The following is a 23,736-nucleotide window of genomic DNA, read 5'->3' as shown; positions in this document are numbered from 1 at the left end:
ATTACTAATTTACCTCATTTTTACCCTTAAAGCCCTAATATCTATAATAAACTCACTATCTATTCGCAAAATTCTGAAGAGCCGCAAGAGCCATCTTCAGTGCTCTTCAAATGCTACACCAGCCTCAACAACTACAAATATCCAAGGGAGCTCGAACCCGAGACCTATTGATTAAGGATAAAAAGTACTTACCACTCCATCACAATCCTTGTTGGTAATATACTTTTTAATTATTACGCTTTAAAATAGTTTAGATTTTGAGATGGATACTCGCCATTACATGACTTGTCAAATTTTTTAAGAGTTTTTAATGTCTATTTTATTTTACCATGTAACTATTATCCATACTCTTAGGTGTCAAAGATATCTGAACTTTGACCAAAATTGTTGTAACAATACCGAACTTTGGAAAGGACCTTTTACCCCTGCACTATTTAATAGTGTATTTTAAAGGGAAAATTGTATGAAATAACAAACTATTAATTCAAATTAAATGATATAGCCATAGTTTATTTTTAATTGTAATTCGCAGCAAACATTTCCTTTTTTTGCCATTTGATTCGGTATACAATTAACCATTTTCGGTATACAATTAGTCATTTTATACATTTCGGTAAAAAATGTATAAAATGTGTTTGTGTTTGTATAAAGCGAGAGAAAGGTGTATTTACAAATACAAATACATATATTTTCGTCATATACATTTATAATTATACAAATCCAAATTTTATTATACAAATTACAATGTATAAATGAATTTATACTAAACTGAACAATTTGTATAAAATTTGATGTTTCTAGCAAATTATACAAATCAAAGCTCCATAACAAATGTAAAATTTGTTATGGAGCGCAATTATGCAAACTATAGCTATAATATACAAATATGATTTTTATATTTGTTATATGTGAAAGTTGCTCTATTTTAAAGGTATATATGTGCCACGTGGGCATCATAAATATTGCATCATTATAAATAGTAACGTGTCCACATGGGCACATATATACCTTTAAAATACACTATTAAATAGTGCAGGGGTAAAAGGTCCTCCATAAAGTTTGGTATCGTAACAACAATTTCGGCCAAAGTTAAAGTATTTTTTAGATCTTTTTCCCATTTTTTAAAAAAGGAACTCTTTATATAAAACTCTTTAATAGTTCAGATATATTTTACCATGTAAATATAGTTCAGATATATTTCAGGCCTATTATCAAGTTTAGAAAATTTAAATAGGCCAAATATCCAAATTTATAAAAAAATAAAATTAGTTAGGACAAAAGCCTAATTATCATAAATGAAATAGCTCAATACTTAAACAAAGGATTCAATATATCATCGATATACAATTCAAAACAAAAGATGCTTTGACGAAATAAATGAAATTTATAATAAAAGACATGAATTTTATTTATAGAGCTCAAAAAAAGTCGATACAAGTTATTCATTATTATAAATTGTCCAGTGAAAAAAAACAATAATATATTACAATCGAGAAAGATTGAGACAAGTGATTGTATCACATTTGCTAAGAGCTCATTGATGAGATTATCGTAGAATGCAACTCCCTCCTTGTTAACTTTTTTGCGTAACTCCCTATCTGATCGTATAAATACAAAATACTGCTTTATTAATGAGTTAACATATAATAACTGACATTGTCATGTGAAATTAATCTAGAGCATACAACAAAGCGATTAAAATTAATTGTATGTTAATGTCAAAAATCTCTCTTGAGTATTCATAATTTGATTATGAAGCTATTATCACATTAAATATATTGTTATTGAAACTCGTTAAAATGTTCATAAACATATATTGAAAGAGGCCCTTAAAAGTAAATCAAAAGTATAAAACGACCCGCGATGGGCTCATAGCATCATACCAAATCACACAAGTACCCTTCTTCTCCGTGGGACTCCAAAAATTTACAGTTAAAAAAGCCCTCTTCTCTATTTGTTTTGTGATCATCTGTAATTCAGAAATCAGAAACCCTAATAATTTTCTTTGTCTATAAATGTTATTGAATCCCTGTGATTAATTATTGAATTCAAATTCATAGAGAGATGGATATTGAACAAAAGCAAGCGGAGCACATCGAGTTCTTTGTGAAACAAGCATCAGCACTTAAGGGTTCTGCCCTTACCAACGTTATTGTTGAAGCCACTTCGCATCCTTCACTCTTCGCTTTTTCGGAGATTCTTTCTGTTCCCAGCGTTCTCGAGGTTTCCATTCCTTCATATGACTATATCTATAATTGTTCTGATTTTATTTTATTTTTATCATAATTGGGTTAGTAGGTTTTGCGTCAATTTGCTTATTGTAATTTTCGTGTTTTCCCCTATACTGGGGTTCTAGGTATTTACCGTGAACATTGTGTTGTGGTTGTGTTATGCTATTGATTGGGCAATATCTGGAATATGATGTCATTCTAGGTATCTGTTTGTTGAGTCTTTTGGAAACAGCCTCTCTACCTCCGAGACCTTCTCGAAGGTAGGGTAAGGTATGCGTACACTCTATGTGAGATTACATTGGGTTTGCTGTTGTTGTTGATGGCATTTTCCTGATAATTTGATTAGTGGATTTTCCTGTCACAATGGAAGTGCCTGCTTTAGGCGTAGTAGTTGTTCTTGTGGTATGAGAAAAAAAGTTGGGGATGTCCTAAAAAAGGAAAGCTTTGAGTAAACTGGGATGGATTAATGACAACAATATTTTGCTAATGAGCTACAAACTCTTGCTCATTTAAAAGGCTGCACGTTGAATATTAAATAGTCTATGTAGATGTTTTAGATCATGGATAAATAGATGCAAAGTTAGTATTTTATCTTATGATAACGTACCAGATGATTTTCAAAACACAAAAGGAATGAATATCAGGAAACACAACTACAATGGACTAAGATACTACAAAAAATTTGAATGATTTTAAAAGAGGTTATAGAAGCGTAGTGGATGCAGTAGATTGATCATTAATGAGGAAATAACTTGGGTTCATCCTAGCAATTCCATCAATTTCAGGGCTTAAAACCCTAAGCATATTGAAATGGGTTTTATACTCGGGTTTTGATTCTCTTTAGAGTTCTTTTATGACAATTAGGTATACATCTGGGAATAAAGGGGAAAAGAAGTGCTTTTGGTAAGTCAGGTTAGACCATATCTGGAGTGGGCATTTTATTGTGGTATTTCTTGACTATAAATTGCACCTGTGATTCAATGTTGATTGTTGAATCATAAGATTCAGGTTAGATTCATTCACCACAGACTTAGATTATAGTTGATTCTGCTAGAACATAAATCTAATTGTGAGATTTGAATCTCGAACCGTAAGTTTTTGAATAATATGGGCATAGAAAACATTTCTTTCAATGCAGAGGATTATTGGGAGCACCAGAAAATTGCACCTTGATATACTTTTTGCAAGTTGTGTAGTTAACTCCATATTGCCATGTTGCTGTATATATACTTTAGGATCCCTTTCATATTTGTGGTTAATTGTTTTTCTGTTGGAACCTGTATGCAGCTTGAAGGAACTGAGAATTCAGTATATCTTGATTTGCTTCGTTTGTTTGCTCATGGGACGTGGAGTGACTACAAAAGTAAGCGTACATTTTTTACATCTGATTATTCAGAAGCATTTTTTTTATTGTTGGGTGGGGTGGGTAGCTGATTGGATCTGATTTTCAGGTTTGAGATTTCAACAAAGTTCTTTTTATTGCTGTTATGTCAATTTATCTGTAATACTTCATTTACCATTCCTTCAGATTAAATGCCTTAAATTTTATAATATTGTGAACTTGTACCTTATCATTTTGAGGTATTTCTTTGAGACAGAATATGCTTTTGCTCATATGTATAATAACTTGACAATTCTTCTAATTGTTAGTAGTGCGTTAGTGCAAATGAGGGTATCAATATTAAGTTTTAACTTCTCAAGTTTTGTATCTCCATAACTGAGTTCATTGCTGGCTGGGAAGTTAATAAGGCCATGGTTTAGGCCTCATTTGTTTGCACTTTATGGGGTCTAGTTCTTCTTGAACTGGTATGATTCTAAATTTTCTTACAAAGTCAATCAAATTATTTGGTTGATGTGGATTTGTCTATTGTAGCAAGACTGGAATAAAAATTTTGTTCCACATAGTGGCCATATTATCAAGTAATAGTAGTGGATAGAATTGCTTTCTTCAAAAATATCTTCATTCACCATTTTCTCATCTATTTTGCTTATTAATTTATTTCTTTGTTTCTTTTTGGCTCAGGTATATAGGGCATAACACTACAAATATGATATAATTTTTATTCCTTTTCAGTAATCACTTTCATACACAATTGCCTTTTTATAAAGTCCAAGTTTAAGTTATGATAATCTTTTTGCTAGTAAGAATTTGGTTATTCAACAAATTTGATAAGTTTGATATTTTGTGTAAAAGTGCTGTTGAAATATCAAATATTATTTTATATCTTTGATATATTATTTTCTATAAAATAAACGGAAAATGGTCAAAACTACCTTAAACTATCCGAAATAGCTTAAATATACCCTTAAACTATATTTCGGCTCAAAAATACCCTTCCCGTCAAACTATTGGGCCACACCTACCCTTCTAGTTAGCGGAAGTATCCATGTGTGTGTTAAATGCCGCATAGACGCCACATGGATGCCACATGTGCACGCCAAACATACCCCACCTCCACATAGATGACTACGGAAAAGGGTCAAAACTACCCTTAAACTATTCAAAATAGCTTAAATATACCCTTAAACTATATTTCGACTCAAAAATGCCCTTCCCGTCTAACTATTGGACCACACTTGTCCTTTTGTTTAACAAAAACATCATGTGTGTGCTAAAATGCCACATGGACTCCACATGTGCACGCCAAACACACCCCACCTCCACATATATGACTTAAAGCCTTAATTTCACTCTTTTTCCTTCATTTTGCTAAAATGAGCTTTTTATAATATTTAATTTATATTGATTATGTTTAAAAAGATAATGCACATTCGGATATTGAAAACAAACAATCTTAATTATACTATGTTCAGTTAGTTTTAGAGACATCATCTTAAAATTCAAAAATGTATTTAGATTTAGACGTCACAATAATGCATATTTAGATTCAAACATCTTAATTAAATCTTAATGGAAACAGATGAGGCCTTAGCTCCCTTTTCTGCTGATGTGAACTTCTTAATATCATGGGTGAGTCACTCTGTAACATCCTTAAGTTTACTAGTGCTCACTGTCAATTACCACTTACCACTTACCTTTATGGAAATAGATTTAGTGATGGTGGTAAAACTTTCACTAGAAAGAGGGACTGTCTATTTCTCTTTCACATGTACTCTTTCTCTGGCAAAAAGAGAGACAGTCGTAGGTTTGATTTCCTTTTTGTTTTTCCTAGTACCAAAGGGATGGAATTTCATTGACAATAATTGCTTAAAATACAGATTAGGGAAAATATCTTACTCTAATTGAACATGAACCTATGACTAAACAGGGTTGTTTTGTAAAGGAAGATGACGTACTCCTGAATTCTTTATGTAGCATTTCAAATTTGTCAGTTTTAGCATGTATGTTTTTTTCTAGGTATTGCTTGCCCTCTTCCTCAGTTGGTGTCTGCCCAAGCTCTCAAGTTGAAGCAACTTACTGTGCTTACGCTAGCTGATACAAGCAAGGTACACTACATATAAGTGTAATAAGCCTTTTGACATTGTAATTTATCTTATGGTAAAAGTGAGCAATTGATGCATCCTTAGTAATTTTGTTCCTTCAGCTAGTTAATGCTAAAAAATGTAAGAGGCTTAGCAGAGCTTTGTGGTGCTTGTTTGTTGGAATTCTTGAAATTTGTTTTTGGCATCTGGTCAGGGTAATGGATACAATCTATTTATTGGTACATGTAATTCATTGTCATTGGATCAAATCAGTACTATTAAAGTTGTTTGCTTAGCCTCCCTTACTTTGAATGTGTTCAGTGTTGTTTCCTTCATTTTGTTGTTGTGGAACATGTGAGTGTAGTCATCCCACTATGATAAAGTATTCCATTTGGTGATAACTCTAATAATGCTATTCAAGTAAATACTGGATATCTCACTTGTGGGATTACTTTGGGTATGTTGTTGTAAGTAAGTACTGGATACTTTGTTTTATGCTTACCTTGTTCAGTGTCAACAACTCTGCATATCGTGCTATCTGTGAGATGTTTTCCGGTGATTTGCATGATTATCATATCTCTCAAGTTCATTTCTCATAGTGGAAAAGAATAAAATATATGTATGTTTTTCAGTCTTTAACATTCTTTTGTGTTTCTTCATGACAACCCTTTTCATATATCAACAACCTTTGATAATGATGTTCATATTCACTTCTTTCACTGATGTCCTTTGTTATTAGAGTCACTGCCAATAATGACTCCTTTCCTCTTTCCAGGTGCTTCCATATGATCAACTTATGCAGGAGTTGGATGTCACAAATGTGCGTGAACTTGAAGATTTTCTCATAAATGAGTGCATGTATGTGGTGAGTATTAGCTCTCACTCCTTGGATCATTGTGTTATGAATAGAGATATCTTTGTACTTTCCACTATTGGAAGTGTGTTGGACTTAAGTTTATCATAGGAATTTGCTTCTATTGATGTTCTTAGGATAGTTTATTTAGCCTTCTGGATAGAAATTCAACTTATTCTTTTAATATGGGTTCTGGTGCCTCTTAGGTTATTTGTGGCTTACTTTTGCCTTTAACTTCCCTTCCTTTATTCACTCTCTCTTTGGGGTGGGGGTTGGGCTAATAACTGATTTGATGTCTCAGTCTGTTATTAAAAAAATTATTAATTCCCCATTTTTCTGCATCCATGGACAGGGCATAGTTAGAGGAAAGCTGGATCAGTTGAAAAGATGCTTTGAGGTTGGTATGGTGTTTTTGCTGTTTCGCCAACTCTTGGTTGCAGTGTGCTGACATGTGGTAATTAACTGTCTCCACTCAATTATAGGTACAATTTGCTGCAGGGAGAGATCTCAGACCTGGTCAATTGGGGAATATGCTACAGACATTAACTGACTGGTATATCTATGTTCTTGTTTAGATGGCTCTGATTGCCATATCATTGTATCACGCCCTATTATCTCTGTTTGAGTATATTATTTAGTTGTTTCTTAGTTGGGCTTGGGGTTGTGTATTGACTTTACAATATGATCTTTCTATTGATAGTCTGTTGTCCTATTTATATGACAAACATCTTCTGTTCATAAATAGCTGTTCTTGAAGAGTTGTTGAGTTCTCTTTTCTTCCCCTTCGTGTCTTGATCTCCTTACCTTCATAATGACTTACTAGGCTGTACTTTGTATGCCAGTTTCTAAGATTTCTTTTTTCAATCCTTCTTAAATAAAACAGATAGTCTAGGTTATAGAAGTGATATGAGTTACATAATCTGCTTATGGGATCTGACCAATTTCTTCAGTAATGTATAATGTTGGATTAGACCATGGTGAAGAGCAGCTCTTATGATTGTCATATTAATTCCTTTGAAGCTGAGGCTGCCGACACAAAGATGACTGAGGTGGATATTGATCGTAAGCTGAAAAATAAGGTCTTGGCTTTTGGTGGAAACATATCTTTGTAATTTCAATTTGAATTCTCACTTATCAAAAAGTTTCAAGTCACCCTTCGGGGTGGCCTAGTGGTTTGGGCTTGGGACTTCCATGTTGGAGGTCTCAAGTTCGAAAGCCCTTGCCAGCGAAAGCAAGGGGTTTGCCTCCTGGGTCGAGCTCGTCGCACCGGGCTTGCCTAGTGCGGGTTACCTCTCCTATGTGGTTTGAGAGCTATTGCATAGGAGCGGGGGTTTTACCCTGTGCGCACCAAAAGGGTAGCGGCTGCGGGATTCCCTTGTCATAAAAAAAAAAAAAGTTTCAAGTCAAGTCTTTAAATTTTTTCAAAGCAGGAGGACACAGATAAAGAAAAGGATGCTCTGCCTTAAGAAAACTCAACACTGGGTTTACCCATCACAACAACCAAAAAAAAAGAAGCAAAAAACTCTGAACACTAGATCAGATAGCGAACCAAAAGCTATGGAATTTTTAGTGAATGGGCTGAGAAAACAGTTATTAGTGAAAAGGTTGAGCTCAGTCACCTTATCTTTTTCATTTTTTTTTAATCCAAAAGGGGAAGTACCTTTCCTTTTGGAGGTAGGAAAATCAATGATCGGATAGTGAACCAAAAAAGCTATGGAACTTGGGTGTGGGTCTTTTGAATCTTCATTTTTGTTTTCTTTTTAAGAAAATCAAGTGCAGCCATTTCTGTTTGGTTGTAAGATCTGCCATTGTTGTTGGCCTACAATATTGATGATCAGATGGAATATTCAGATTTAGTTGCTGTTATTTGAAGTTCAGCACTACTGGCAAGCAACAATAAAATCTGTTAGGAGTAAGGGAAAGGAGATGTAGATTTATGGTGTTTCCGGTGAAGCGCTCATAAGTTAGTGGGTGGTTTTCCGTTCACATGGATAGGCAACGAGGGGCCTGGTAAGTCATGAGGGTCCAGTGGAGGCTGTATTTGAGATTGAAGTAGGTTTGATTAAGGAAGATGGGCAGAAAACATGAAGTTAGGTTTGAAGAATGAGATTTGAAGACAGAGTAAGTTTTTTGGTTGGGAGGGTATTTTCTTTAGTTGGTTTGTTGTCTTAGTGCCGTTGCTTGAAATGATGAAGGGAAGACATGCAACATTGTGCATGCTGGGATGTGACACAAGCTCAATGATGGATGTACCAAAGGGGAGGAGTAAAACATTGAGCCTGCTGTCCAGATCTGAAATCTGGGGGGGTTCTGGGAATTCTGCTTCTTGCTTGTAAAAGCTGAAAGTGGAAAGATGAACAACTTATCAAGGAAAGAACCATCAGGCAACAGTAACAAATGCTTGTGTTTGTTGAAAAGGTCAAAAGAAAGCAGGATAGAATGAGGTTCTTGGGTAGTGGGGTGCATTCATGGTTCTTGGGTTCTTTTATTTGAGCCCACTTCGAGATATGTAACTAGTTATTATTTGGTTGTATTATTTTGCATCTCCCCTTTGGGTTTTTCTCTAACTGAGTTATGTTCATGTTGAGTTCTATTTTCTGATAAAATTTATCGTATTTACCTACCAAAGAGATTGTTGAGTGTGGATTAGTGTTCGGATGTGTCCTTGTTGAGTCCTTGTGTCCGTTGAATGAATTATTAGTCAATAAATTGGTTAAGTATGAAATTGTGTCGGGCATGTGTCCAAGTCATGTTTGGCGTGAAGTTGTGCTGAGAATGTTCACACAAACTTGCCTAGATGATGCATCTATATTCACTAGTTTTGGTATATTGACTAGATTTAACCCATAATAAGTAGCCATTATATAGCATGTTATTCCTTGTCTATTCTGGTTTTAAGGAATTAAGGTTAGTATCCTGGGAGCCAATCCCGAGACCCATAAATGATTCAATCTAGGATCCCAATTTTGAGAATGTCATTATGCGAATGTTATTGGACTGCATGAATTTGTTTGAGCCTCCTACACTTCCCCAAGTCGGTAGAAAATCTCACCATGCTGTGGGGTCCTGGGTCCACAGGATGGAAGAACTAGTCGGAACACCTCTGTGGTATTTGCTAATTGATGCTGACTCAGAGGTCAGTGAAAAGGCTGCTAACTTGTCTTCCAGTTGCATGTTTTTATGAATATTCATTTAAGTTCTCTCTGGTATGGCATAAAAATCATCTATTTTTTGTAAACTTATCTACCTTGTCAAAAAATGAAAGAGAAATCATGTCAAGATGATCATTCATTTTATTTGAGCTAATAATAGTCTTGCTGCCTTATTCTTGCCATTTTTTACAACTGTTGATTATACTTGTCTGTTTTTCAATTAGTAGTTATACTTAATTCTCTTATTGCAACTATGTGAACAACACAACTTTGGAAATGTAAATTTGTAACTTTTGTGGTGGAAATTATATGATAATTGTTTTTACTGAGTACAATCCCACACAACTTTCTATGCCATAAATCAAATGTAAATTGAATCTGCAGACTTGTGGTATACTACCGAAGTTAGGTGAGGGATAAGATTAAAAGAGTTGGACCTTTTTGTGTACGCTGTGGTGTTACTCTGGTGTAAACTTGATGTGTTCCGTCTTACAATGAGAGGTCCTTGTGAAGTGTGAACTATGAATGTTCTGCATGCTATAACTATAAGATCTAACTGTAATTATCAACCTACTCATAAATTTATTTCATTTTTTGATGAAAAACAGGTTGACTACTTCAGACAATCTTCTTGTCTCAATTCAAGAGAAAATCAAATGGGCAGATACAATGAGTGAATCGGACAGGAAGCACCGGAAGGAAGTTGAAGAAAGGGTTGATGAGGTGAAGAAGTCACTCTCTTTGAAGGTGAGTACAGTATAGATTTTCAAGAGATGAGTTCTGTGTTGATTCTAAAAATTAAAAACTATGGGCATTACTTCACAGTGCACCAGGCCATATTGAATGGCGAGCATGTCTTTCTGCAGGTGGACTTGGTCTACCTGGGTTGTGAGATTCCTTTTTTGGGGTAGAATATCTTCGTAGTTTGCCCATTTGAGTCCTAATGACCCTCAGTTCGTGTTTAAGCCTTTTGTTATGTTGAAGACTCACTTTATATTTTAGTACTGGGATATTTTTGTCGATCTGTCTTACTTACTCTGTGGCAGAAGCTACAAACTGTAAGCAGGCCGATGTTGACTTCAGAGGGCATGAGGAGATCTACTCTGAATCTGGTGGAGTGATGGATTATGAGGAAGACCGAGGCCGACCGAAGAGGTAGTAGTAGTCTTATATATCCCGGGATTAAATTTTCCAGTCATTTAGCAGCTAGTCATGGTCTGTATATTGACCTATGAAATATATCACATTAAAAACCTGACAAGGGAAGAAAGATCCTATGATTGACTGATCCACAAGTGTGGCCAATGGAGTATTGTATTCTTGGGAAAGGGGGGGACTGCAGGGTCACTTCAGTCAATTCCAATGCCATTGCAAGAATGCTTCAAACCAAAATATGAATTGGCGGAGACATGAAACCACATCTATCCTTCCATGCCAGTTGAATTCTAGAAACCCTAGAAGCCTTTACTCTCTAATGAGTTTAATATCTTTACACTGTCATGAATGTATTTTTACACTTATCATATCACTTTTAAGAGATATTGGTAACTTGGAAAGAGGTTAAATTCCTCAAAAATTCTTTACACGGTCAGTGTCTATTTAAACATTGTACAGATAGTCTCTCATCTGCTGATTTTTGACTTTGTAAAATTTGCAGGAGACGACACCCTATTGGTTAAGGTGATGGAGTAGGGCAATGTTAGGAAGAATTAGAGGGGCTGCTGGCCAGTTTTTTTTTGTTGTTGATGGCATTCCGACCATAGATGCTTTCCCTTTTAAAGTTTGCCGTGCTGTGAATGGAACTTGTAGACTCAAAAGTATCCGATAGCCATATTTCCATCTTGTTTGCGTTTTTTGAGTTGGAAAGATTTTAATATGACGATGATGATGCGGCTGAAACTTGTGGAGCTGATTCATTTTACATTCATATAAGTCTATATGCTTTCCCCCCAAGTTTTGTTTTGAGTGATTGCTGCTATAAGGTACAGGTAATTTCCCATCTTCATATGTTACATTTAAGCCTGAATTCATCATATTAGGTGATAGATTTTTCTGCTGAGATTGTGGGTAGCTGATTTACATTCTCTCTTCAACAGCATGTTACAATAAAATTGGTTGAAGTTAGAATGCCTAGATATAATAATATAATAATAAATTGAAATAGGATTGGTTCTAGGGTCAAAAAAAGAAGCAGAAAACCTTAGATCATTTCATCTACTTTAAATATCTAGAATTTAGAAAGCGTAAATTCTTAAAAGGAATTATCAGAGATATTATACCTTATATTTCCAGAAGCCCTTCTAAGTATCTTTGATAAGACTGAAAGTACTCTTAACCTGTTGTGGAAGATATCAAACTAAGCGTTTTTATAAAAGTGTCTTTTTTTTTCCGAATAAAGTTATTACTTTCATGGAATATCGAATTATGAATTTCAATCTCATAAACGGGCTATGAAAGAGTAGTGGGGTATATGAAGATTTTACCCCTTTATCTTTGTGGATCTAAATATTCTATAGTTAGAGAAACTAATTTTCAAAAATGTTATTACTACTTTTTTACTTTTAATTTATTAGTACTACTTTTCTTGGACTATGATGTTTGTAGTATTTTTCAAGAAGGTTATAGGTACGGATTAGGAAAATGGTGCACCAAAATATTCCTTTCATTCTTCCTTCTCATCTTGACTTTAATTTATTTTAACAACTCCCATAAACACGTTATTGGTAAATTATAAAATACTCCTCCTATGTTGCTAATTAGTTTTTGCCTATGTTGTTGCAAAAATTAGGATTTTTTTTTCTTACCTCGCTGGCCAATTTTAAATTTATCTTACTCTTCCTCCATCTCTTTCACATATTGGTGGATATAAATTCAAGGGAAAGAGATGCTACAATTAGTTTCTTGTTACATATTGGTGGATATAAATTCAAGGGAAAGAGATGCTACAATTAGTTACTTCAACAAGATCGTTGTTGGTATTAAAAATATCATTAGTTCCTCGATTCATTTTGGGGTCTAAAAAATTCTTGAACTATATATTTACTGGATTTAGTCCTCCATTGGATAAAATTAGGACTTGATCTTCTTTCCTCGTTAATTTTATTTTGAATCGTTGAAGTTAAGTTCTTTTCACAAGAGTAATTGGTGGAATGACCTGAGAGACCCCTGTAGTTGGCTCTATTTGTCACCTGGACCTTCTACTCACGAATTTGTCGACTGAACACTTCAAGTGATTAAAACGCGTTATTTTAAACCCCTCTTATTGTTGACCAAGCTTATGTGGCGCTTTATTTGTTGAATGAGATTAAATGTGTGATTACACATGTTTAAAAGCAAGTGAAGACAAAAAAATTGATTAAAAATATTGAAATAAAAAAAATTATATAGTGAAAAAAAGAAGAGAAAAGATCCCCTTCTTGGCTTCTTCCCCGTTCCTTTACTGGTACTCTTCTTCTTCTTCTTCCTCATAAGTTACCACTGCCACCATCATCGTTGCCCTCCCCCCTCCTCTCTCCCCCACTTCATTTATCTTTCTCCACCCTTTTTCTATGATAGTTATTTTTTGTTTTTCTCTTTCTAACACAAGAAATTTTGGGAGAATAAAAGGGACAAGAAACAAATAAGAGAAAACAAGATTGAAATGGCAAATAGATGAAAAAGTTTAGAAGAGAGAAAAAAAATAAAACTCTAGAAAGATTAAAATTTTCTCCACTTTCAATTTTGATGGATCTTTTGGCCAAACAATTCGTCGGCGACAATGACTGCCTCAACAGTGGCTATCTGCGAATGAAGTGGCCGGAGAGACATTTTTTCCGGTGAATCAATTTCAAAAGGCTGATTTTGAAGATGAATATGAGATTTTTCTTTTTTAAAAAATTATTTGTAATGATAAAAATGATATGGCAATTTTTGTCTATCTGACGATTTTTATCTGATGTGGATAATGATGTGTCATCCACATCAGTGCGATTGAGAGACACTCATACTTAGAGGGGTTTAAAATGACGTGTTTTAATAACTTTAAGTGCTCGGTTGGCAAATTAATGAGTAAAAGGGTCTAGGTGACAAACGTAGTCAAGTACGAGGGTCTCCCAGGTCATTCCGCCAGAGTAATTTGAAGAAAAATAACAGGGAGAGAGAAACAACTAAAAAAAAAGTAGCGTATGTCTTTGGTTAAAACAATAGGGACTAAAATTGAAACTAATGTATAAAGTCAGGGACCAAATCCATTTTGTTTCTAGTTAAAATTAATGTTTTATAAATTATTTATTTTGCGTTCATATCATCACATGTTATAATTTGTAAGCTTTTAATTTTTTAAATTGACTTTTTCTATATAAGAATATATGACATACGTACTTGTATATTCGTTGGGATTATATATTACAATCTATAAATATCACTAAAATAAGTTGGCCACATCGAACATAATTTTTATTTATTAAAAGAAGCAATTTATATTGTAAGCAACAGCTAAGCAGAAAATAAACTAATATTTCCTATCAAATGAGTAGATGTTTCATATTCTTTTTATAATTGTGGGATCCGAATAAATTTGCACGCATCTCAATTAATTTTATGAAATATTTATTATCTCCCACCTACAATAGACATGTTACCTATCTACCAAAGCTAAATGATACGAGAAAAAAATACCTTATATTAAAATTTAAATCTGATACCTCATGATATTCAACTTTGCTTCGTGACAACTAGATTATACCTTGAACAAAAGTGTTGGTAATTTAATAGTACCTTTTTGGACAAAACAAAATGATACCTCAGTGTGACGGTGTCCATTCCAAGAATAATACATAATTAAATCAATTATATATAAAAAGAAGAATAAAAAAAGGTTATTAAAAAATAAACACATGTTAAAAATAAGTACTTTGATTGATGGGCTCGTTGCTTCTACGAAATTCCAATAAATTACACTCATGATAATTTTAAAAATGAAAAAAAACATGTGTTGGATCACATAAATATTATTTTAAATAAATAGTGGACAATATGGTTCCCTATAAAATGAAAAGAAAAAATATAACTTCATCATTCATTCACACTCATCAGCTCAACACTTCTTCAATTTTAGTAAAAGAAAATTTTTCCTTAAAATTCAACATTCAAAAAATGTACCAACAAAAAACAACAACCATTTCAGATTCTGATCTTTCCGTCCTTGAAAACATCAAATTTCATCTTGTTAATGATTCTGATTTTTCTCAAATCCTTTCAATGTTCGATCCAATCAATATTAGTCATGCAGATATTATTAATAGCCCGAATTCGAGTTATGGTAGCTCTACATCAGCAGCAGAGATTAGTTGGGGAGATATGATAACTAATATTGATAGTCCATGGCAACGTGTCGATAAATTAGAGCATGAGGAGGAACCAAAAGAGGAGCCTATAGTTGCACGTGGTGTGCACGCGCCTGGTGATTGGAACCGGTATAGAGGTGTCAGGCGGCGGCCGTGGGGTAAGTTTGCGGCGGAGATAAGAGACCCGGATAGGAAAGGTGCTAGGCTCTGGCTAGGGACTTACGAGACACCTGAAGATGCAGCATTGGCGTATGACCAAGCCGCTTATAAGATCCGTGGCTCTAAGGCTCGACTGAATTTCCCTCATTTAATCGGCTCGAACATATCCGAGCCGATTAGAGTGGCTCCGCGTAGGCGTTGCCACCCGTCAGAGTCATCATTGGTAGAATATACCTCTTCAAAGAAGAGAAAATTATAAATTAGCTAAAAATTAAATTAGAGCAAAAATTGTATTAGTCATATTAAGGTTGCCTTGCATTTGTTAAATATAGTGTGTACGTCTTCTTCACACTTTTTAACCTTGTGTATATCTCATCAATAATAATATATTCAGTAAAATTTTATAAGTGGAGCTTGAAAAGGATAGGGTATACACATACCTTATTATCATAACTCGTGGAGGTAGAGAAACTGTTTTCGAAAGATACTTGACTCAAGTGCAACAAATCCAAGTACAAAGACGAAGAACTTTATAATGTAGAAAACATAGCAATTAACAAAGAAAACAATGTAAAATCTACAAGAAAGGAACACGAATAACAAAATAGTGCGATAATCAAAACGAACAGTAAGCAATAACAAATGATGATAGATATTAAATGCAAAAACTATAATAATACGGTTAGTACAACAACAATCATCAATAAGCTTCAAAAAGAAAAAAACACTACACTACCTACTAACTTCTACCCAGGAGCGGACCCATCCTTGGCCGAGGGGTGTCAAGCAACACTCCTTCGTCGGAAAATTACATTGTATATATGATCAAATTTTGCTTTAAAATATGTATAAATAACTATTGACACCTCTTGACACAAGTGGAATGTTTAGTTTAGTGGTTAAGGGGTTGCAAAAATTTCTTAAGGTTGTGTGTTGAAGTCGTAACCTCTCACACTTCTTCTCTAAAACCTAGCTCTACGCATCTTCGCAAGAATAATGTAGCTCAACCAAACTACTTGGTGCCAAATTTTATTTTAATGGCCTCCTCTCGAGGCCTTGCAACTTCATCATTATTGTTTCTTGATATTATCATATTAATTATTATCCACCTACAAATTAAAGATATAATCATACGCAAATCCTTGTTCCTTAGCAAATAAGCTAGGATCTAAATGTGATGCATGCATACAAAAGTAAACATATAAAATGAAAAAAGAAATCACAAACCATATATGCTCATGGAACTTGTTTGATTTATAATCAATAAGGACTTTAATTTCTTAAATTTGTAAAATAAAATCATTAGGATATAATTAGTTAGACACATATCCGGGCTATCGCTCCGTATGAATATCTTTATCGAGTTCCTTAATAAGATATTCTCAGATACAATTCCATTCTTTTACGATTAAATTTTAATTTGTATAAAGCCTATAATGACTTTCTTATTAAATATTAATTTTTATTTTGCTATAAATTTCTAATCTTTGTTATATTGATCCCATTTTTTATCCCTCATAGCATTTGGTGGGTTGTTCTAATATGTAAATTTATAAGAATTAGGTGTCAAAAGGAATCACTTTTTCAACAAAAATACATAATAGGTAAGAAACTTATGTAGTTTTTATTTTCCTTTCTCAGAATAAGTAAAAAATATATATATTAAGGAATCAAAATGCTTTTTTGAATAGGTAAAACCGTAAAAGAATCAAAGTAAAAGATTTTCTGAATTGTTAAAGAATCACGCGAAAATCTTTATTTTATGTACTAGACACAAGATTTATAGAATATAAAATTTTATTTAGATATTACAATTATCGCATATTTTGATTGAACAATTGAGCACATGATAAAGTGTTCTTATTAGACACATTTAACTCAAAATTTTAATTTGTTTTTTTTTTTTGCAAGTATTCTCACATTACATTAACAAGTTTTTTTTAAAAAAATCTCCAGAATAATCCATAATCGTTACAACGTCTACCAGGTTCAAATGTTCAATCAAACAAATTATAATTTCAATGTCAAAATAAAATTTAAACTAAATAAAACATTTAAGAATAGTCAATGTATTCCACCTTTATACGAAAAAGAAAGATAAAGAATTGAACGTGAAACGTGGGTTTTTGGGTGCAGAAGTATTTAGTAAAGGTCCTAAAAGGCACGACTCTTGAAGAAAGAGATTATTTGTTGAAAAATGTCTCTTCTCAATTGGTCCACTAATATAGATATTTATAGTTTATCAAAAATAAATATTTTATTTTTTTGTTACAATTTTATAAAATAATAACAAATGAATTTAGAGTTTCAAAGCATCATTAAAAATATTAGTTAACTGGTAAAATACTTTTTTCGGCTTCATTTTAGTTAATCATTATCTAAAAACAATTGTCCTATATTAGTTGTCCATCTTACTGTCACGCCCCAAACTAGGCAGGCGCAACAGGCACCCGGTACCTTATTAACCGAGCTAGCCACTGAAACATACTGGAAAGGAAACATCGAGGGCCAACAAGGCCCTCACAATCAACTGTTGTCACAAGATAATTGGACCGGCAAGGTCACAAAAATATTAATGACATAGTCAAAGGGCCTGCAAGGCCAACTTAACTAATAATGAACTAGCAAGTCGAAAAGGCAATAACTGAAATCATATATACAATAAGCCAACAAGGCTATAAAAAGAAGCTGAGAAGACCCAATAAAGTATGTCCGCAAGTCTCTATGAGTACTACAACTCGAATGGTTGGGAAAGGGCGCGCGCCCCTAACAATACAAAGACCTATGCACAAAAATCAAGTATGCAGAACCTACAGACAACCAAAAGCTCCAGGAAGAATGAAGCTTACCAATCCTCAACTGAGCCAACACCCCTATTGCAAAGGCTAGTCAGGACCTCTATCTGAACTTGCAGTACGACAAGTAGCGTCCCCAGGCAATGGGACGTCAGTACGGATGAAAATGTACTTGTACGTAAGGCGGAAAGTGATCATAAATAGTTGCAATAAGAAAGGGTAATAGAGATACCACCTGAAACTGAAACTCAAATAGCCCCATGGCTACCGACATCTGACCTCATAGTAATCAAACATGCATGGTATGCTCATGTAATCGTATGTCGTGAATACATATATATAGATGCAAATGCATGACATACCCAACCAAATGCTAGCAATGGTGGTGGCTTTCAGTAGCTAACCGGCATCATATTCGATTTGTGGCCATTTGTGTCTCATACGTATAAATATAGACAAGAGGCCTCATACCTCCTGATTATAGCTCGGGAGTAAAATGCATAGCATGTCATGTCATGGATTCATAAGGCATATTTTTAACCATAATCATGTTGCCAATCTTTGACTGTTGGTATTCTTGTTCTCCTAATCTTGTAATAACTTTCGTATAACATGTAAATATCTTGTAGAACCTTATATGACCATTTAGGCCTATAGTACTTATAGTAGGCTTGAAGCTCTTGACTCGACTTCAACTTAGTAAATTAATCATTTAGGAATTCAAAAGGAGACTGACATAGTTGACTTAATTTAAGAATGACTCCATTTGGTAGTAGTAGTTTTTTGAATTAAGGTTGATCAATAAGTATATAACCAAAAGAATAGAGTACAACATTATTATTATTATTATTATTATTATTATTATTATTATTATTACTTCTATTATATAGAAAGGTGAAAGACGACCAGGACGATCAAGGGCAAATTCGTAAATAAGCAAGATGTACAGCTTAATAGCAATTGTACTTCGTGCATAGGAAGTACTGAAATTCCATAAAAACCACCCAAATTTTAGCATATTCTTAAGTCCACGTGACTATCCACACATTGGAAGAGTAAAACAAAACACACAAACTTCTATAAATGTAGGGCCCATTATTGTCTTCAAAGTTATCACAGTAGTTTTCTTACTTTTTTTAATATACTAATAAGCTTATACATTAAAAAATCATATAGAGTACTTTTTTTTTCTTTTTCTTAAAGTAGTGTAACATTCAATCTACTCAATTGTTGTATTTTGTTATTCCTTCTTAATTTCATAAATAATTTATATTCATCATTTTTACGAAAAACAATTAATTTCATATAAAAGGCTATTATATATATATAAATATAAACACTAGACACAACATTCTGTATTAGAAAAAACATAATATTATATATCTTTTAAATTTTTAAGTTGTTAATTATTACTCCCTCCATCCCTATTTAGTTGTCCACTTTAGAAATGACACACATATTAAGGCAAAAATGATTAGCATAGTGAAGTTACAATTTTACTCTTATAGTACAATTTACAATTCCAAAATAAATTAACTCAAGATAACTAATCAATGTTGGAAAGTTAATAAGTTTATTTACTTTATTCATGACAACTTTATTTAAATAAGGGTATAATTGGAAAAAAAATGTTGTCCTTTCTTGATTTGTCAAAATGGACAACTAAATAAGGACAATTAAAAGAGGAAATATGGACAACTAAATAGGGACGAAGGGAGTATGATTTACAATATTATTTACGTCAATTTCAATATATATATATATATATATATATCAATATATGTGATACAAATAGAATTTGGAGAGTCAGTCAATTTTTAATTGTTTTAAATATTAAAAGTTGTTAATTTTTGTATTATATATATTTTAAATTATTAAGTTGTTAATTATTATGATTCACAATATTATTTACGTCATATGTGATACAAATAGAATTTAGAGAGTCGGTCAATTTTTAATTGTTTCAAATATTAAAAGTTGTTAATTATTGTATTATATATCTTTTAAATTTTTAAGTTGTTAATTATTATAATTTACATTATTACTTACCTCAGTTTCAAATAATGTATGTTACTTCATCTATCTTATTTATGTGGCACTGATCGAATTTTTGACTTACAAATACAAATATTTTTATTGAAATTTCATTAGTTAATTGGTTGTTCAGTGTTATTTTTCTTTCGTATACAATTAATTGAAAATAATTGAATATAACACAATAATGGGTTATAAGGAAAAGATTAATGGATAGTGCCTTATTTTTAAAAATCAATATTCTTTCCATACACTACTTTATTTACCCTAGAATAATATAAGAAATTTTCAAAAGTAGAATTCAAAACTAAAAAGGGTCACAGTTCCTTTGCACATTTAAACTCCAAATCATTTTTATTTTTTTGGTATTTCTCCGAAATGTTAAATAAATAATTTAAATTATAATTTCATGTAGGACATAGTAGAAAACACAGAGCAATTTATCGTCAACATAAGCCAACATCTAATATGACCTGGATAAATTTAAAAGGCATTACAAAACTTCTTACAAAATCTAAAGAAATTAACTTAAGCTTCATATTATAACATTATCATAATATGCATTAAATATAGGAAACTGCGAAACCAACATAAATTTAGATGGTTTCAAAAAGTTAAAATATGTGCATTCACACACTCAAATTAAAACTTTTTAGATGAATTTAAGAAAAGTAGACAAATTGTCATGAAATCTTGAATTATTATAATAAAAAGGTAAAAAATATGTGAAATCGCATGTTCAAATTAATATTTTCTTAGAAGAACTTAAGTGGAGTAGACAATAAAATTGCCATAAAATCTTGAATCACTGTAATTAAAAAGTCTTGAGTATACCATTTAGTTGTAATAGGAGAGTTCTTGTTTTCATTTTAATTTCTTGTTATGAAATCAACTTTTACCTATATTTTTGAGTCACAAACTTCAAAACAGTTTTCAAAGTTATACAATATCAATCATTAATCATGTTCTTGAACAAATTTAATCTAAAAAATATACAACATAAAAGATATTGTAATAAAATAGATTAGTCTTTGTATTTTTATCTCCCATCTTTTAATATATTATTACCTCACATTAATAGAATTAATTAAGAATTATAAAATTTGAAACTGAATGAAGACATGAATATTTATTAAAATCTCTAATAAAGAAGACAATTATGGAGGGAGGTGAAAAATTGATTGAATTGAATAAATAATTTTTTAATTATAAAAAATTAAATAAGTAAATAAAATTTTCTCCCATCTTTTAAGATATGCAAAATTAAATAATGAAACTTATGAATATGAAAGATTAGATAGTTATGAGTATTTTATTAATATAATTAAGACTATATAATTTATAAATATGTAGAGGTGTGAGTTATAAAGATGAATTTCTTATATTAATTAATTGTAAAAATAAAAAATAAAAATCAAAAAAGGAGAAAAAAGAGAGATAAAAATAACTTTGCTTATATCTGATTTTATAGATTATATATATATAAATAATACATTTGTAATATTTTAATTACAATTATATTTATAAATGTTTTAAATTAAATAAAGAAAGAAAAGAAGGAATCTTGAAAGGATAAAAGATAGTGGTATAATATAAATGAATGAGGAAAGAGAAAATGTAAGTGTAGTTATTAAATCCTTTTGGCTATAAATTTGGTCAGAATTTGGCCAGAAAATTAAAAAAAATATGTTATTTTACCTTTTAAAATATTTTTACCCTTTTAACTTTAATATATTTTAATTAAAAAATGAAAAAAAAATCAGTTTAACTTTAAATAAAAAGAATATTATAGATTTTTTTTAATTTTCTGGTCAAATTCTGGCCAAATTTTCTTGTCATTTAGCATTATTCTTTCAGAAAATTTTAAAGCATAATTATTTTGGAAAAAAAAACGGAAAATAAAGAATGAGATTGAGAAATCTTAGGAAGATATAAAATAGTGTAGTAATAATGAGGAAAGAGAAAATTTAAGTGTACCTATTTTTCTAATTTTTTTTTAAAGAACAAATTAAGGGGAAAATATTGACAAAAAATATAAATGGCAATCCTAGCCAAAGAGAGGTGCCACATCACATCAGATTTTTATCATCCAGCTTTATAATATCTCTTAAATATAGGGGTGGGCATAAATACCGAAAAACCGGAACACCGAACCGAACCGAATTTTTTTGATTTTCGGTTTCGGTTTTTCGGTTCGGTATCGGTTCACATTTTTTGTTACTTCGGTTTTTCGGTTCGATTTTCGGTAACACAATTTTTGTATTACGGTTTTTCGGTTTAACCGAAATTTATGCATTACTATTTTAAATATTATTTAATTATTAATATTATATTATATATTTTCTAATATCTGCTGACTATTGGTCCTAACTAGAGTAACTATTAACTATATTTTCTTTTGTACCCTTAGCATCCCTTAGGTTTTCATTTTTGACTTTGTCCAGCCGCCGCACCTCCTCTTCCAACTCCAACTTGCAGGCACAGCGTACGTTTCAATTTTTTATTTCTCGTTCCAGTTTTTTTGTTTTTTTTACTTTTTCGTTCAAAATCTTAGGCTCCAGCAATTTGTAGCGTTCATCCGTCGGCCAGTGTTGTCTGCCTGTCAGCAAACGGCGTCCACCTAACGCGATCCAACACCGGTGAACTACAGTACTACATCAGTAAAAACCGAATTTAATAAACCGAACCGAACCGAACCGTATTACAAAAAACCGAACCGAACCGAATTTATTCGGTTCGGTATTCGGTACAACAAACTCAATAACCGAAAACCGAAAAAACCGAATAAAAAAAACCGAACCGAACCGAACTACCGAATGCCCACCCCTACTTAAATATTTAAGTTGTTCATTTTTGTGATTTATTATGTTAGTTTCAAATAATTCATGTTACTTTCTCTGTCCTAATTTATGAGACATTAATAGAATTTTGAAAGTCAACCAAATTTATTATATGTTTTAAAAATATCTTAAATTGTTAATTATTGTGATTTATAATATTTTTACATCATTTCAAATAATATATGTTATTTTGTGTGTCTTCGTTTACGTGTCACTGTTAGAATTTTGAGAGTCAACCAAATTTTTTTATATGTCATCTAAATATTGTAAATTTCTAATTATTGTGATTTATACATATTTTAAATAATTTTTAAATATATAAAAGATTTTTTTAAAAAGTAAGACAAATTAATTAAAACGAAGAAAATATAAATTTGATATGAATTCTAGAAAAAACTATTAACTCTATATCATTCTACACGAGAAAAGAATATAAAGAAAATAGTGTGTCATACTAATTACTAATCATTTTTCTATTATTATTTAAAATAAATTACACGTTGAACTTCATGTAATAATGAGATGCACTTCTTAATTCTAATTTTTACTTGTGAATAGTAAATTAAAAATATAGGCATTTAAGAAAATAACATATAACAATTTAATATAAAAATAAATTATTTTTAAAATCTATAAATTTATATCAGTATGCAATAGTAAAAAGAAAATTAAATTTTAAATCATGAGTATTACCAAAATAACAAATATCCCCATAATTAATACAGATAATACCTGAAATTTGTTTTTGAGTTAATCTACATTATTACATTATTTTATTTATGCAAAGAGTTTGATTGGGGAAAAAAATATTGATCAAATTCGATTTAATATTTTTGTCAAAAAATTTATTCTTTAAAAATAATAATTAAATAATAGTAAACACTTAAAGTTTCTCTATGAAAAATTGATATTAAATTTGTAAGTA

At 31.7% G+C, this 23,736-nt stretch overlaps 2 protein-coding genes across 6 annotated transcripts; both read left to right on the top strand.

The window, feature by feature from the left end:
* The first annotated feature begins 1,841 nt into the window (after nucleotides 1–1,841).
* LOC125864930 (COP9 signalosome complex subunit 7) lies at nucleotides 1,842–11,605 on the top strand. 5 transcript variants are annotated; one of them, XM_049545070.1, is made up of 10 exons: nucleotides 1,842–1,931; nucleotides 2,061–2,223; nucleotides 3,519–3,594; nucleotides 5,590–5,678; nucleotides 6,430–6,519; nucleotides 6,860–6,904; nucleotides 6,990–7,060; nucleotides 10,268–10,406; nucleotides 10,726–10,814; nucleotides 11,317–11,605. In XM_049545070.1, exons 2-10 carry the CDS (start codon nucleotides 2,065–2,067, stop codon nucleotides 11,336–11,338), a joined length of 780 nt encoding a protein of 259 aa, XP_049401027.1. In that variant the 5' UTR covers nucleotides 1,842–1,931; nucleotides 2,061–2,064; the 3' UTR covers nucleotides 11,339–11,605. The 5 variants fall into 5 exon arrangements, with proteins under 5 accessions (XP_049401027.1, XP_049401045.1, XP_049401053.1 ...); XM_049545062.1 differs by having other exon boundaries at nucleotides 1,873–2,223; XM_049545078.1 differs by having other exon boundaries at nucleotides 1,873–2,223; nucleotides 10,706–10,814.
* A 3,187-nt stretch (nucleotides 11,606–14,792) lies between these two features.
* On the top strand, nucleotides 14,793–15,415 carry LOC125864958 (ethylene-responsive transcription factor 13-like). The gene has a single exon (XM_049545108.1). The coding sequence runs from the start codon at nucleotides 14,793–14,795 to the stop codon at nucleotides 15,399–15,401; it is 609 nt and encodes a 202-aa protein (XP_049401065.1). The 3' UTR covers nucleotides 15,402–15,415.
* The last annotated feature ends 8,321 nt before the right edge of the window (nucleotides 15,416–23,736 follow it).

This window comes from Solanum stenotomum, chromosome 1, assembly GCF_019186545.1.
Source record: "Solanum stenotomum isolate F172 chromosome 1, ASM1918654v1, whole genome shotgun sequence".
Taxonomy (NCBI): domain Eukaryota; kingdom Viridiplantae; phylum Streptophyta; class Magnoliopsida; order Solanales; family Solanaceae; genus Solanum; species Solanum stenotomum.
The sequence above is the reverse complement of the archived record's forward strand: the minus strand, read 5'-3'. Positions and strand labels throughout refer to the sequence as shown.